We start from the raw sequence: 12,563 nt of genomic DNA on the forward strand, positions 1-12,563 counted from the left end.
TTCCCACAACACTCACGGCTGCCAACACTTACACAGTTTACGTTGTGAATAGTGTTTCCTAAAGAAACTTAATTGGTGTCACTAATCTACAATATTCTACATATGCCAGGTATTGTTACAATGTTCCCTTGTTCCATGTTCCAATGTTCAGTATTCCATGTTCTAATGTTCCATTGTTCAATATTTCCAATGTTCCTTTGTGCCAATGTTCGTTAGTTCCATGTTCCACGTTTCTTGGCTTGGGCAGAGAGCGCCCCGGAGCGGCTTGAGAGCGTGGGCCGGGAGGAGGGCCTGAGCGGACGGTACACGCTGACCCGCCTTCAGGAGGAGAGAGTCGAAGTCCTGTGCTGGGCCTCGAACGCCGTCGGGAGACAAGCCGCCCCTTGTGTCTTCGTCGTCTACACTAAGGGTGAGTTATGGGTGTCCTACACTCTCCCTCTGGGTTGGGCGTCCTCTGGTAAGCCAGGTATTCACCCTTGAAAGCCAGGTATACACCCTGGTACACCAGGTACACATCCTTGTAAGCCAGGTATACACCCATGTTAGCCTCGTACATCCTGGTAAGCCATGAATACCCTGGTAAACTAGGTTCCAGGCTCAAGAGCTGGGGAGAACCACATCATCAAGAGACGCTGCAAGATGAACCACATCAACGAGAGACGCTGCAAGATGAACCACATCAACGAGAGACGCTGCAAGATGAACCACATCAACGAGAGACGCTGCAAGATGAACCACATCAACGAGAGACGCTGCAAGATGAACCACATCATCAAGAGACGCTGCAAGGCGAACCACATCAACAAGAGACGCTGCAAGATGAACCACATCATCAAGAGACGCTGCAAGGCGAACCACATCAACAAGAGACGCTGCAAGATGAACCACATCAACAAGAGACGCTGCAAGATGAACCACATCAACAAGAGACGCTGCAAGATGAACCACATCAACAAGAGACGCTGCAAGATGAACCACATCAACGAGAGACGCTACAAGATGAACCACATCAACAAGAGACGCTGCAAGATGAACCACATCAACGAGAGACGCTACAAGATGAACCACATCAACGAGAGACGCTGCAAGATGAACCACATCAACGAGAGACGCTACAAGATGAACCACATCAACGAGAGACGCTGCAAGATGAACCACATCAACGAGAGACGCTGCAAGATGAACCACATCAACGAGAGACGCTACAAGATGAACCACATCAACGAGAGACGCTGCAAGATGAACCACATCAACGAGAGACGCTGCAAGATGAACCACATCAACGAGAGACGCTGCAAGATGAACCACATCAACAAGAGACGCTGCAAGATGAACCACATCAACAAGAGACGCTGCAAGATGAACCACATCAACGAGAGACGCTGCAAGATGAACCACATCAACGAGAGACGCTGCAAGATGAACCACATCAACGAGAGACGCTGCAAGATGAACCACATCAACGAGAGACGCTGCAAGATGAACCACATCTCCAGGGGTGCTCCAGTGGATAAGGGAGTACCTAAGCAATAGGAAGCAGAGAGTTACGGTGAGGGGTGAGACCTCAGATTGGCGTGAAGTCACCAGTGGAGTCCCACAGGGCTCTGTACTCGGTCCTATCTTGTTTCTGATATATGTAAATGATCTCCCGGAGGGTATAGACTCATTCCTCTCAATGTTTGCTGACGATGCCAAAATTATGAGAAGGATTAAGACAGAGGAGGACTGCTTGAGGCTTCAAGAAGACCTAGACAAGCTGAAGGAATGGTCGGACAAATGGTTGTTAGAGTTTAACCCAAGCAAATGTAATGTAATGAAGATAGGCGTAGGGAGCAAGAGGCCAGATACTAGGTATCATCTGGGAGATTAAATTCTTCAAGAGTCAGAGAGAGAAAAAGACTTGGGGGTTGACATCACGCCAGATCTGTCCCCTGCAGCCCATATCAAGAGGATAACATCAGCGGCATATGCCAGGCTGGCCAACATAAGAACGGCATTCAGAAACTTGTGTAAGGAATCATTCAGAACTTTGTATACCACATATGTCAGGCCAATCCTGGAGAATGCAGCCCCAGCATGGCATCCATATCTAGTCAAGGATAAGACCAAACTGGAAAAGGTTCAAAGGTTTGCCACGAGACTAGTACCCGAGCTGAGAGGTATGAGCTACGAGGAGAGGCTACGGGAATTAAACCTCACTTCGCTGGAAGACAGAAGAGTTAGGGGGGACATGATCACCACATTCAAGATTTTCAAGGGAATTGATAGGGTAGATAAAGATAGGCTATTTAACAGAAGGGGCACACGCACTAGGGGACACAGGTGGAAACTGAGTGCCTAAATGAGCCACAGAGATATTAGAAAGAACTTTTTTTAGTGTCAGAGTGGTTGACAAAGGGAATGCATTAGGCAGTGATGTGGTGGAGGCTGACTTCATACACAGTTTCAAGTGTAGATATGATAGAGCCCAGTTGGCTCAGGAACCTGTATACGTGTTGATTGACTGTTGAAAGGCGGGACCAAAGAGCCAGAGCTCAACCCCTGCAAGCACAATTAGGTGAGTACACACACACACACACACACACACACACACACACACACACACACACACACACACACACACACACACACACACACAGAAAGCAGCCCGTAACAGCTGTCACAGCCCATCCTCCGAATAGACAGTAATTTTTAATACTAAATGTAATATGTTCATTTCTGACTGTCTGCATAGTACATAAATACACATAATTGTGCTGTTACATTTACCTCCCTAAATATTCTCCTCATTTTCTGTTAATACACTAAAAAATTTTAGGTTGAAGTTTTGGTGTTCAATTCTATATACGAAAGTTTTAAAAATAAAGAATTTCTTTTTTCAGTGTTATTAAACAATAGAGATTTCATACAAAATTTTGAAAATATCCTGAGTTACTTTATAATTTATGGAAACACTTTAGTTTTGTTTTATTAGTTTTATAAAATTGTAATATCAATATAGCTATAAGTTAAGTACTAATTGTAATTAAGAAGCAATAAATGCTATGTTGCAGTAAAAACAATTACATGCTTTTCCTCCTACACTCCCAAGGTTAGGTTAGGTCGTGGTTTTCTATACAGCTTTTCAGTAGACTCTAATATTCACAATATTTTGGTATAATGCTGGCGAATAAGTGTATTTATGTACTATGCTGATAGTCAAGATTGTACTTATTACATTTAGTATTAAAACGTACTGTCTATTCGGAGAATGGGCTGGCTGTCTAACTCCCAGGTACCTATTTACTGCTAGATAACAGGAGCATCAAGATGAAAGAAATTCTGCCCATTTGTTTCCGCCATTGCCGGGGATCGAACACGGGCCACAGATCTACATATCCAGCGTGCTGTCCACTCAGTCACCATGCACCGCGCGAGTGTGTGTGTGTGTGTGTGTGTGTGTGTGTGTGTGTGTGTGTGTGTGTGTGTGTGTGTGTGTGTGTGTGTGTGTGTGTGTGTGTGTGTGTGTGTTTGTGTGTGTACTCACCTATTTGTGCCTTCAGGGGTTGAGCTTTGGCTCTTTGGTACCGCCTCTCAACTGTCAATCAACTGGTGTACAGATTCCTGAGCCTACTGCCCGTCAAACACACACCGAAACTACGACGTTAGTACAACGTTCGAACAAGTTTTAACACCTCCTAACCAGTTATAACAACCAATATAACAATTTGTAACAACGTTCTAATACGTCATAAACACGTTAAGCCAAGATGTAACAACTTTATTACACGTTGTAACAAGCAGAAAATAGAGACAGTTACAGCTTGTGTTTCCAGGGTGGGCTCTATCATATCTACACTTGAAACTGTGTATGGAGTCAGCCTCCACCACATCACTGCCTAATGCATTCCATCTATTAACTACTCTGACACTGAAAAAGTTCTTTCTAACGTCCCTGTGGCTCATTTGGGTACTCAGTTTCCACCTGTGTCCCCTTGTTCGCGTACCACCCGTGTTAAGCAACACGGGTGGTAAATTAGGGGGTCAACCCTGTCAATTTCTCTGAGAATTTTGTAGGTGGTGATCATGTCTCCCCTTACTCCACTGTCTTCGAGTGTCATGAGGTGCATTTCACGCAGCCTTTCCTCATAACTCATGCTTCTTAGTTCTGGGACTAGCCTAGTGGCATACCTCTGAACTTTTTCCAGCTTCGTCTTGTGCTTGACAAGGTGCGAGCTCCATGCTGGGGCCGCATACTTCAGGATTGGTCTTTGATATGCGATATACAAAGTTCTGAATGATTCCTTACACAAGTTCTTGAAGGCTGTTCTGATGTTAGCCAGCCTCGCATACGCCACAGATGTAATTCTCTTAACTGGGGCTTCAGGAGACAGGTTTGGTGTAATATCAACTCCTAGATCTTTCTCTCTGTCTATTTCATGAAGTACTTCATCTCCCATTCGGTATACTGTGTCTGGCCTCCTGTTTCCTCCGCCTAGTTTCATCACCTTGCATTTACTCGGGTTAAACTTTAGTAGTCATTTGTTGGACCATTCATTCAGTCTGTCTAGGTCATCTTGTAGCCTCATACTATCTTCCTCTGTTTTAATCCTCCTCATAATTTTTGCATCATCAGCAAACAATGAGAGAAACGATTCTATACCTCTGGGAGATTATTCACATAGATCAGAAACAGTATAGGTCTAAGGACTGAACCCACGCACACACACACACACACGACGCACAAACACACACACACGTGTGTGTGATGTGTGTGTGTGGCGGGGGGGGGGGGAGGGGTTCAGTTCAGTCCTTGGACCTATTCTGTTTCTGATATATATGTGTGAATAAAAGTATTATTTTAGGGCCCGTTGTGAAAGTCCCTAAGGGTTCTAGGGCCCGTTGTGTAAGTATCTGTAGGCTCTAGGGCCCGTTGTGTAAGTATCTGTAGGCTCTAGGGCCCGTTGTGAAAGTCCCTAAGGGTTCTAGGGCCCGTTGTGTAAGTATCTGTAGGCTCTAGGGTGCGTTGTGTAAGTATCTGTAGGCTCTAAGGCCCGTTGTGTAAGTATCTGTAGGCTCTAGGTGCGTTGTGTAAGTATCTGTAGGCTCTAGGGTGCGTTGTGTAAGTACCCGGGGGAGCAATAAAGCTGCAACACGTCACACACACTAGGGGGGTCAGATGTCTCCACCGTCACACACACTAGGGGGTGACATGTCTCCACCGTCACACACACTAGGGGGTCAGATGTCTCCACCTTCACACACACTAGGGGGGTCACATGTCTCCACCGTCACACACACTAGGGGGTGACATGTCTCCACCGTCACACACACTAGGGGGTCAGATGTCTCCACCTTCACACACACTAGGGGGGTCACATGTCTCCACCGTCACACACACTAGGGGGTCAGATGTCTCCATCGTCACACACACTAGGGGGGTCACATGTCTCCACCGTCACACACACTAGGGGGGTCAGATGTCTCCACCGTCACACACACTAGGGGGTCAGATGTCTCCACCGTCACACACACTAGGGGGGTCAGATGTCTCCATCGTCACACACACTAGGGGGGTCAGATGTCTCCACCGTCACACACACTAGGGGGGTCACATGTCTCCACCGTCACACACACTAGGGGGTCAGATGTCTCCACCGTCACACACACTAGGGGGTCAGATGTCTCCACCGTCACACACACTAGGGGGTGACATGTCTCCACCGTCACACACACTAGGGGGTCAGATGTCTCCACCGTCACACACACTAGGGGGGTCAGATGTCTCCACCGTCACACACACTAGGGGGGTCACATGTCTCCACCGTCACACACACTAGGGGGTCAGATGTCTCCACCGTCACACACACTAGGGGGTGACATGTCTCCACCGTCGCACACACTAGGGGGTCAGATGTCTCCACCGTCACACACACTAGGAGGGTCAGATGTCTCCACCGTCACACACACTAGGGGGGTCACATGTCTCCACCGTCACACACACTAGGGGGGTCAGATGTCTCCATCGTCACACACACTAGGGGGGTCAGATGTCTCCACCGTCACACACACTAGGGGGTCAGATGTCTCCACCGTCACACACACTAGGGGGTCAGATGTCTCCACCGTCACACACACTAGGGGGTCAGATGTCTCCACCGTCACACACACTAGGGGGTCAGATGTCTCCACCTTCACACACACTAGGGGGTCAGATGTCTCCACCGTCACACACACTAGGGGGTCAGATGTCTCCACCGTCACACACACTAGGGGGGTCAGATGTCTCCACCGTCACACACACTAGGGGGGTCACATGTCTCCACCGTCACACACACTAGGGGGTCAGATGTCTCCACCGTCACACACACTAGGGGGTGACATGTCTCCACCGTCACACACACTAGGGGGTGACATGTCTCCACCGTCACACACACTAGGGGGTCAGATGTCTCCACCGTCACACACACTAGGGGGGTCAGATGTCTCCACCGTCACACACACTAGGGGGTCACATGTCTCCACCGTCACACACACTAGGGGGGTCAGATGTCTCCACCGTCACACACACTAGGGGGGTCACATGTCTCCACCGTCACACACACTAGGGGGTCAGATGTCTCCACCGTCACACACACTAGGGGGTCACATGTCTCCACCGTCACACACACTAGGGGGTGACATGTCTCCACCGTCACACACACTAGGGGGTGACATGTCTCCACCGTCACACACACTAGGGGGTCAGATGTCACCACCGTCACACACACTAGGGGGTACTACTGTACATAATTGTGGGGAAGTTATCCCCATAGTGAGGATCATAAGGCCATGGTGGTAATGAGACCGTCGCTGTGAGTGGTAATATTAATTTATTGTTAAATTTAAAAATGTTAAATTGTTAAATTTAAAATTTAAACTTATTGGTTATTTTAACAAACATCTCAACAAATTTTCTATCTCGCTACGACGTTATATTGAATATTGAAACTGTTTTAAACACTCTGGTTACTGTATTGGTTTAATACATATTTGATTCATTTGGTTTATCATACATTATACTGTATTGTTTACCATGCATTGCACTGTATTAGTTTACCATCTATTATTCCGCATTGCTTTACCAAGCAATATGGCTCACATTATTGCGGCCTCCGTCCCACACCAATATGGAGAACATTTTCTGCACTGAAACATACATCTTGTATTATTAATCCAGATTTATTCTTGATTTACATTGCAGTAATCTTATGTGGGTGTTTCTCTTCTCTCTCTCTCTCTCTCTCTCTCTCTCTCTCTCTCTCTCTCTCTCTCTCTCTCTCTCTCTCTGCCTCTCTCTTTCTCTGTCTCTCTCTCTCTCTCTCTCTCTCTCTCTCTCTCTCTCTCTCTCTCTCTCTCTCTCTCTCTCTCTCTCTCTCTCTCTCTCTCTCCTCTCTCTCACACTCTCTCTCTCTCTTCTTTCTGTTTTCCCCCCTGTCTCTCTCTCTCTCTCCCTCCGTGTGAGGGGCAGGTCGACCAGGTGCCGTCAGCGGGTGCCGGGTGGGGAACCACACCGCCCAGGGCTTCACCGTCTCCTGCCCGCCCCCCGCCTTCACCAGTCTCCACACTCGCTACACTCTCCATGTCTACGCTCAGGTGGGTGTTGGTGGGCTCAGGTGGGTGTTGGTGGGCTCAGGTGGGTGTTGGTGGGCTCAGGTGGGTGTTGGTGGGCTCAGGTGGGTGCTGGTGGGCTCAGGTGGGTGTTGGTGGGCTCAGGTGGGTGTGGTGGGCTCAGGTGGGTGTTGGTGGGCTCAGGTGGGTGTTGGTGGGCTCAGGTGGGTGCTGGTGGGCTCAGGTGGGTGCTGGTGGGCTCAGGTGGGTGTTGGTGGGCTCAGGTGGGTGTTGGTGGGCTCAGGTGGGTGCTGGTGGGCTCAGGTGGGTGCTGGTGGGCTCAGGTGGGTGTTGGTGGGCTCAGGTGGGTGTTGGTGGGCTCAGGTGGGTGCTGGTGGGCTTAGGTGGGTGTTGGTGGGCTCAGGTGGGTGCTGGTGGGCTCAGGTGGGTGTTGGTGGGCTCAGGTGGGTGTTGGTGGGCTCAGGTGGGTGTTGGTGGGCTCAGGTGGGTGCTGGTGGGCTCAGGTGTGTGCTGGTGGGCTCAGGTGGGTGTTGGTGGGGCTCAGGTGTGTGGTGGTGAGCTCAGGTGGGCTCAGGAGTGTGGTGGTGGGCTCAGGTGGGCTCAGGTGTGTGGTGGTGAGCTCAGGTGGGCTCAGGTGGGCACTGGTGGGCTCACAGTAGCTGCAGGTTCTATCATGTGTGGAGGCTTCTTATTGACGCCATGTTTAACTCCACATATATAACGTCACTAAAGCGAAGCATTCAAACCCTCCCCGTGGCGCTGTTCCTTGTATCCGAGGTGTTGATTCGGTTTCCAATAGCCAGCTGGGATGACCTGGGTTCGATCCCCACTCCCTACCCCTCCGGATAACGTGCGAACGACTGGGCAACGTTATATCACTCATCACCTCCTGTAGTAATTGAGGATCTTGATAACAATCGGAAATCGTGACTTCCGGTAAGTGCCAACATCGGCTATCGTGTCTCGTTGGCTAACAACAGCCGCTATCGTGACTCGTTGGCTAACAACAGCCGCTATCGTGTCAAGTTGGCTAACAATAGCCGCTATCGTGACTCGTTGGCTAACAATAGCCGCTATCGTGTCAAGTTGGGCTAACAACAGCCGCTATCGTGTCAAGTTGGCTAGCAACAGCCGCTATCGTGTCAAGTTGGCTAACAATAGCCGCTATCGTGACTCGTTGGGCAACAATAGCCGCTATCGTGACTCGTTGGAAAACAACAACAGCCGCTATCGTGACTCGTTTTCCAACAACAGCTGCTATATATCGTGACCAGTCCAACACTGGCTATCGTGATCCAGGCCAACACCGGCTACCGTGACCCAGGCCAACACCGGCTATCGTGACCCAGGCCAACACCGGCTACCGTGACCCAGGCCAACACCGGCTATCGTGACCCAGGCCAACACCGGCTATCGTGGCCCAGGGCAACACCCGCTATCGAGACCCAGGCCAATACCGGCTATCGTGACCCAGGCCAACACCAGTTATCGTGACCCAGGCCATCACCTTCTATCGTGACCCAGGCCAACACTGGCTATCGTGACCCAGGCCAACACTGGCTATCGTGACCCAGGCCAACACTGGCTATCGTGACCCAGGTCAACACCGGCTATCGTGACCCAGGCCAATAATTTGGGTTCGGCGTGGACGACACAGATATTGTATCTTGACACCAGACAATTATTTAGAGGCGGTCCATCAGCCGGGCGTCTGAGGCTACAATATAATGTGGCCGCACCTTGGCCGCACCCTGGCCTCACCCTGGCCTCACCCTGGCCGCACCCTGGCCGCACCTTGGCCGCCCCCTGGCCGCCCCCTGGCCGCACCCTGGCCGCACCCTGGCCAACTGTGGCCTATACCTCCCCGCTCTTGCTCGTAAATCTCCCTACCACTATTTAAGTGTGAGGGAAGATATTGAGAGGTGAATGAGGGCCAGGGATGGAAGGAGGGAGGGAGAGAAAGAAGAGAGGGCGGGATGGAGACGGTTAGAGAGGAAAGGATTGCTCGGGACTTGAGAGGACAAGAATAATTGAGGAAGGATAGGCAGGATGGAAGGATGGTGAAAAATGAGGACGCGGCGGTTATGGGGATGATAGTGAGTGCCCGAGTGAGTAAATAAAACATTGTCGACCACGAAGGAACAAATGAAACTGGAAATTCCCGAAGTACTTTCGTATTGATCAATACGTCTTCAGAAGGATGGATATTACAAGTCAGCGGTTGTTCACAAACATAAGAGGAAACTGACCCATTGACCCATACAATGAGTTCCAGGAGTCAATAAAACTAATGATAAAATATTGAGGTATTAATGAGGTATTATTGAGATTACTGGGTATTAATGATCCTACGCAAATCGTTTTTTAATTGAACAATCAAAAATAGATCCAAAATTTACAAACCATTACTAATGTTCAAATTGTATGGTTTTGTGATTTGTATTAAAGCAGGTTCAATAATGTTTCTGTGGAAAATACTTTTACAATTTGTTATTAAAGAAGACTTCTCCCAACTGATATGGTGACAATTTTCAGACAAATGAACAAACAGAACATTAGACAAATGAACATTTCTAACAGAATTTCGCAGCATAAATGTAACATAACATAAATGGTAATAAAGCAATTTGGAAATAAATATAAATTACGATAATCACCCTGTCTCTTAATTGTTAAATTGGCCTGGCATACTAATAGTGCAGTGCAGCTCTGGCAATTAGGTATGAATATATATATATATATATATATATATATATATATATATATATATATATATATATATATATATATATATATATATATATATATATATAAATATATATATATATATAGGGGGGTACCACCACTGGTGCAATTATAGGGACCCACAGCCTCAGAGAAGGGAACACAGAGCATTCAGGGAAAAACTTGCCATTTAACTCTGAATACGAAAGAGTGTTCGCTTCTCCTACCACCCCCTTCTTTTTATTATGGTGTACACTTTATTATGCAAGGTTATACAGTTACATATCTGATTTTATACAAAAAATGAACATTAAGAGGACACAAGAAAAAGTAATATATATATATATATATATATATATATATATATATATATATATATATATATATATATATATATATATATATATATATATATATATATATATATATATAGTCATACCTAATTGCCAGAACAGTATTTATTTATTTATTATTTATAATTTAAAAGAGAATGTTTCTCTAACATTCTGTTCAAAGATGGAAGCCACACAGTCGGGTCTAGCCTCACCCAAATTGGCCGAGGGACTGGTCAGGGGTGTGGGATGAACATAGGCTGGTCGGGGTCGCGAGAATTCAAAGGGGAACAGCGTGCCAGAGAGCCACCTTCAGATTTCTGGCACCATTCCTCTTGCTACACAACTAAATTTTTCCCAAACAAACTTTTAAACAAAAAATATTCATATAGTAATATGCACCATTATTCACTGATGGGGAAAATTAACATAAATTTCTTGCTGCCAATAATGTACCCGAACACTCGCGTAAATCCAACCCGTTCTCGCACTTTCGTATAGTCAATATTGACTTATTAAATACGTGCATATGTGACATACTAAACATGCTAGTTTACCTTGAAAAGCTTCATAGAAAACACCGACCTTACCTAACCTTCTTAGTATGTTAAGATAAGCATCTTATTGCTTCGTAATTAAAATTATTATAGGTGTAGGTTAAGTAATAATTGAAATTACGAAGCAATAAGACGCTTATCTTAACATACTAAGAAGGTTAGGTAAGGTCGGTGTTTTCTATGAAGCTTTTCAAGGTAAACTAGCATGTTTAGTATGTCACATATGCACGTATTTAATAAGTCACTATTGACTGTAAGAAAGTGCGAGAACAGGTTGCGTAAATCAGACGATTCAGCCACAGCGTCGAAGTTTTACAAGTCGCGGCTCTTCACCAGAGTGAATAGTAACTATTCTTTTTTATTATCTCACACCACTGAGCTCCTCTCACTGCCCGCCACCCACACATTACACTATTATATATTTTTATAAGAGAGACAGAGACAAATAGAGACAGAAACTCAGAAATGGAGAGATTAATAGTCACGGAACATAAAAAAGTATTTTAAAAGTTTCAATAAGATCCGCCTCCCAGTGGTTTACAGTGTTGTTAGCCCTGTGGCCCTCAACCGTTCCCTGTGTGTGAGGTGACGCAGCTCTGGAATGATTTTTGTTGGCCGGTTTTGCACTTTCTCCAGCGCAGGTTTGTCCTTCAGAAGGTGTGATCTCCGTGCCTGGATACAGCGCAGGTTTGTCCTTCAGAAGGTGTGATCTCCGTGCCTGGATACAGCGCAGGTTTGTCCTTCAGAAGGTGTGATCTCCGTGCCTGGATACAGCGAAGGTTTGTCCTTCAGAAGGTGTGATCTCCGTGCCTGGATACAGCGCAGGTTTGTCCTTCAGAAGGTGTGATCTCCGTGCCTGGATACAGTCAAACAAATGGGGGCTCACCAGAGATCTATACAACTGAATCACTACCTTCTTTTCCCTAATAAAGTCTAAGGTACGCTTGATTATTCCTAGTGTTTGATTAGTTTTTCTGACTGCTGCACCTACCTGCACCAATGGGAGCCGGTCGGCCGAGCGCACAGCACACTGGACTTGTGATTCTGTGGTCCCGGGCGCCGGCGAGAAACAATGGGCAGAGTTTCTTTCACCCTATGCCCCTGTTACCTAGCAGTAAAATAGGTACCTGGGTGTTAGTCAGCTGTCACGGGCTGCTTCCTGGGGGTGGAGGCCTGGTCGAGGAACGGGCCGCAGGTACACTAAAGCCCCGAGATCATCTCAAGATAACCTCAAGATATACCTGCTGTGTAACTTTCAGTAAGAGATGGATTTTAACTCCACGGCTCTTTTCTTCGTCAATCTGCTGTAATGTTAATAATTTAGTAATAATTTACTAAATTAATAATTTAGTAACAACTA

At 46.9% G+C, this 12,563-nt stretch overlaps 1 protein-coding gene across 1 annotated transcript in view; it reads left to right on the plus strand.

The window, feature by feature from the left end:
• The window catches only part of LOC123745457 (hemicentin-2), a 209,460-nt gene that overhangs the window by 153,922 nt on the left and 42,975 nt on the right, over window positions 1–12,563 (plus strand). The window contains exons 8-9 of the mRNA XM_069302653.1: window positions 248–409; window positions 7,490–7,614. Of these exons, the coding sequence (XP_069158754.1) occupies window positions 248–409; window positions 7,490–7,614 (287 nt within the window). The remainder of the gene's footprint in view (window positions 1–247; window positions 410–7,489; window positions 7,615–12,563) is intronic.

The sequence above is a fragment of the Procambarus clarkii genome, chromosome 1 (assembly GCF_040958095.1).
Source record: "Procambarus clarkii isolate CNS0578487 chromosome 1, FALCON_Pclarkii_2.0, whole genome shotgun sequence".
NCBI classification, from domain to species: Eukaryota; Metazoa; Arthropoda; class Malacostraca; order Decapoda; family Cambaridae; genus Procambarus; species Procambarus clarkii.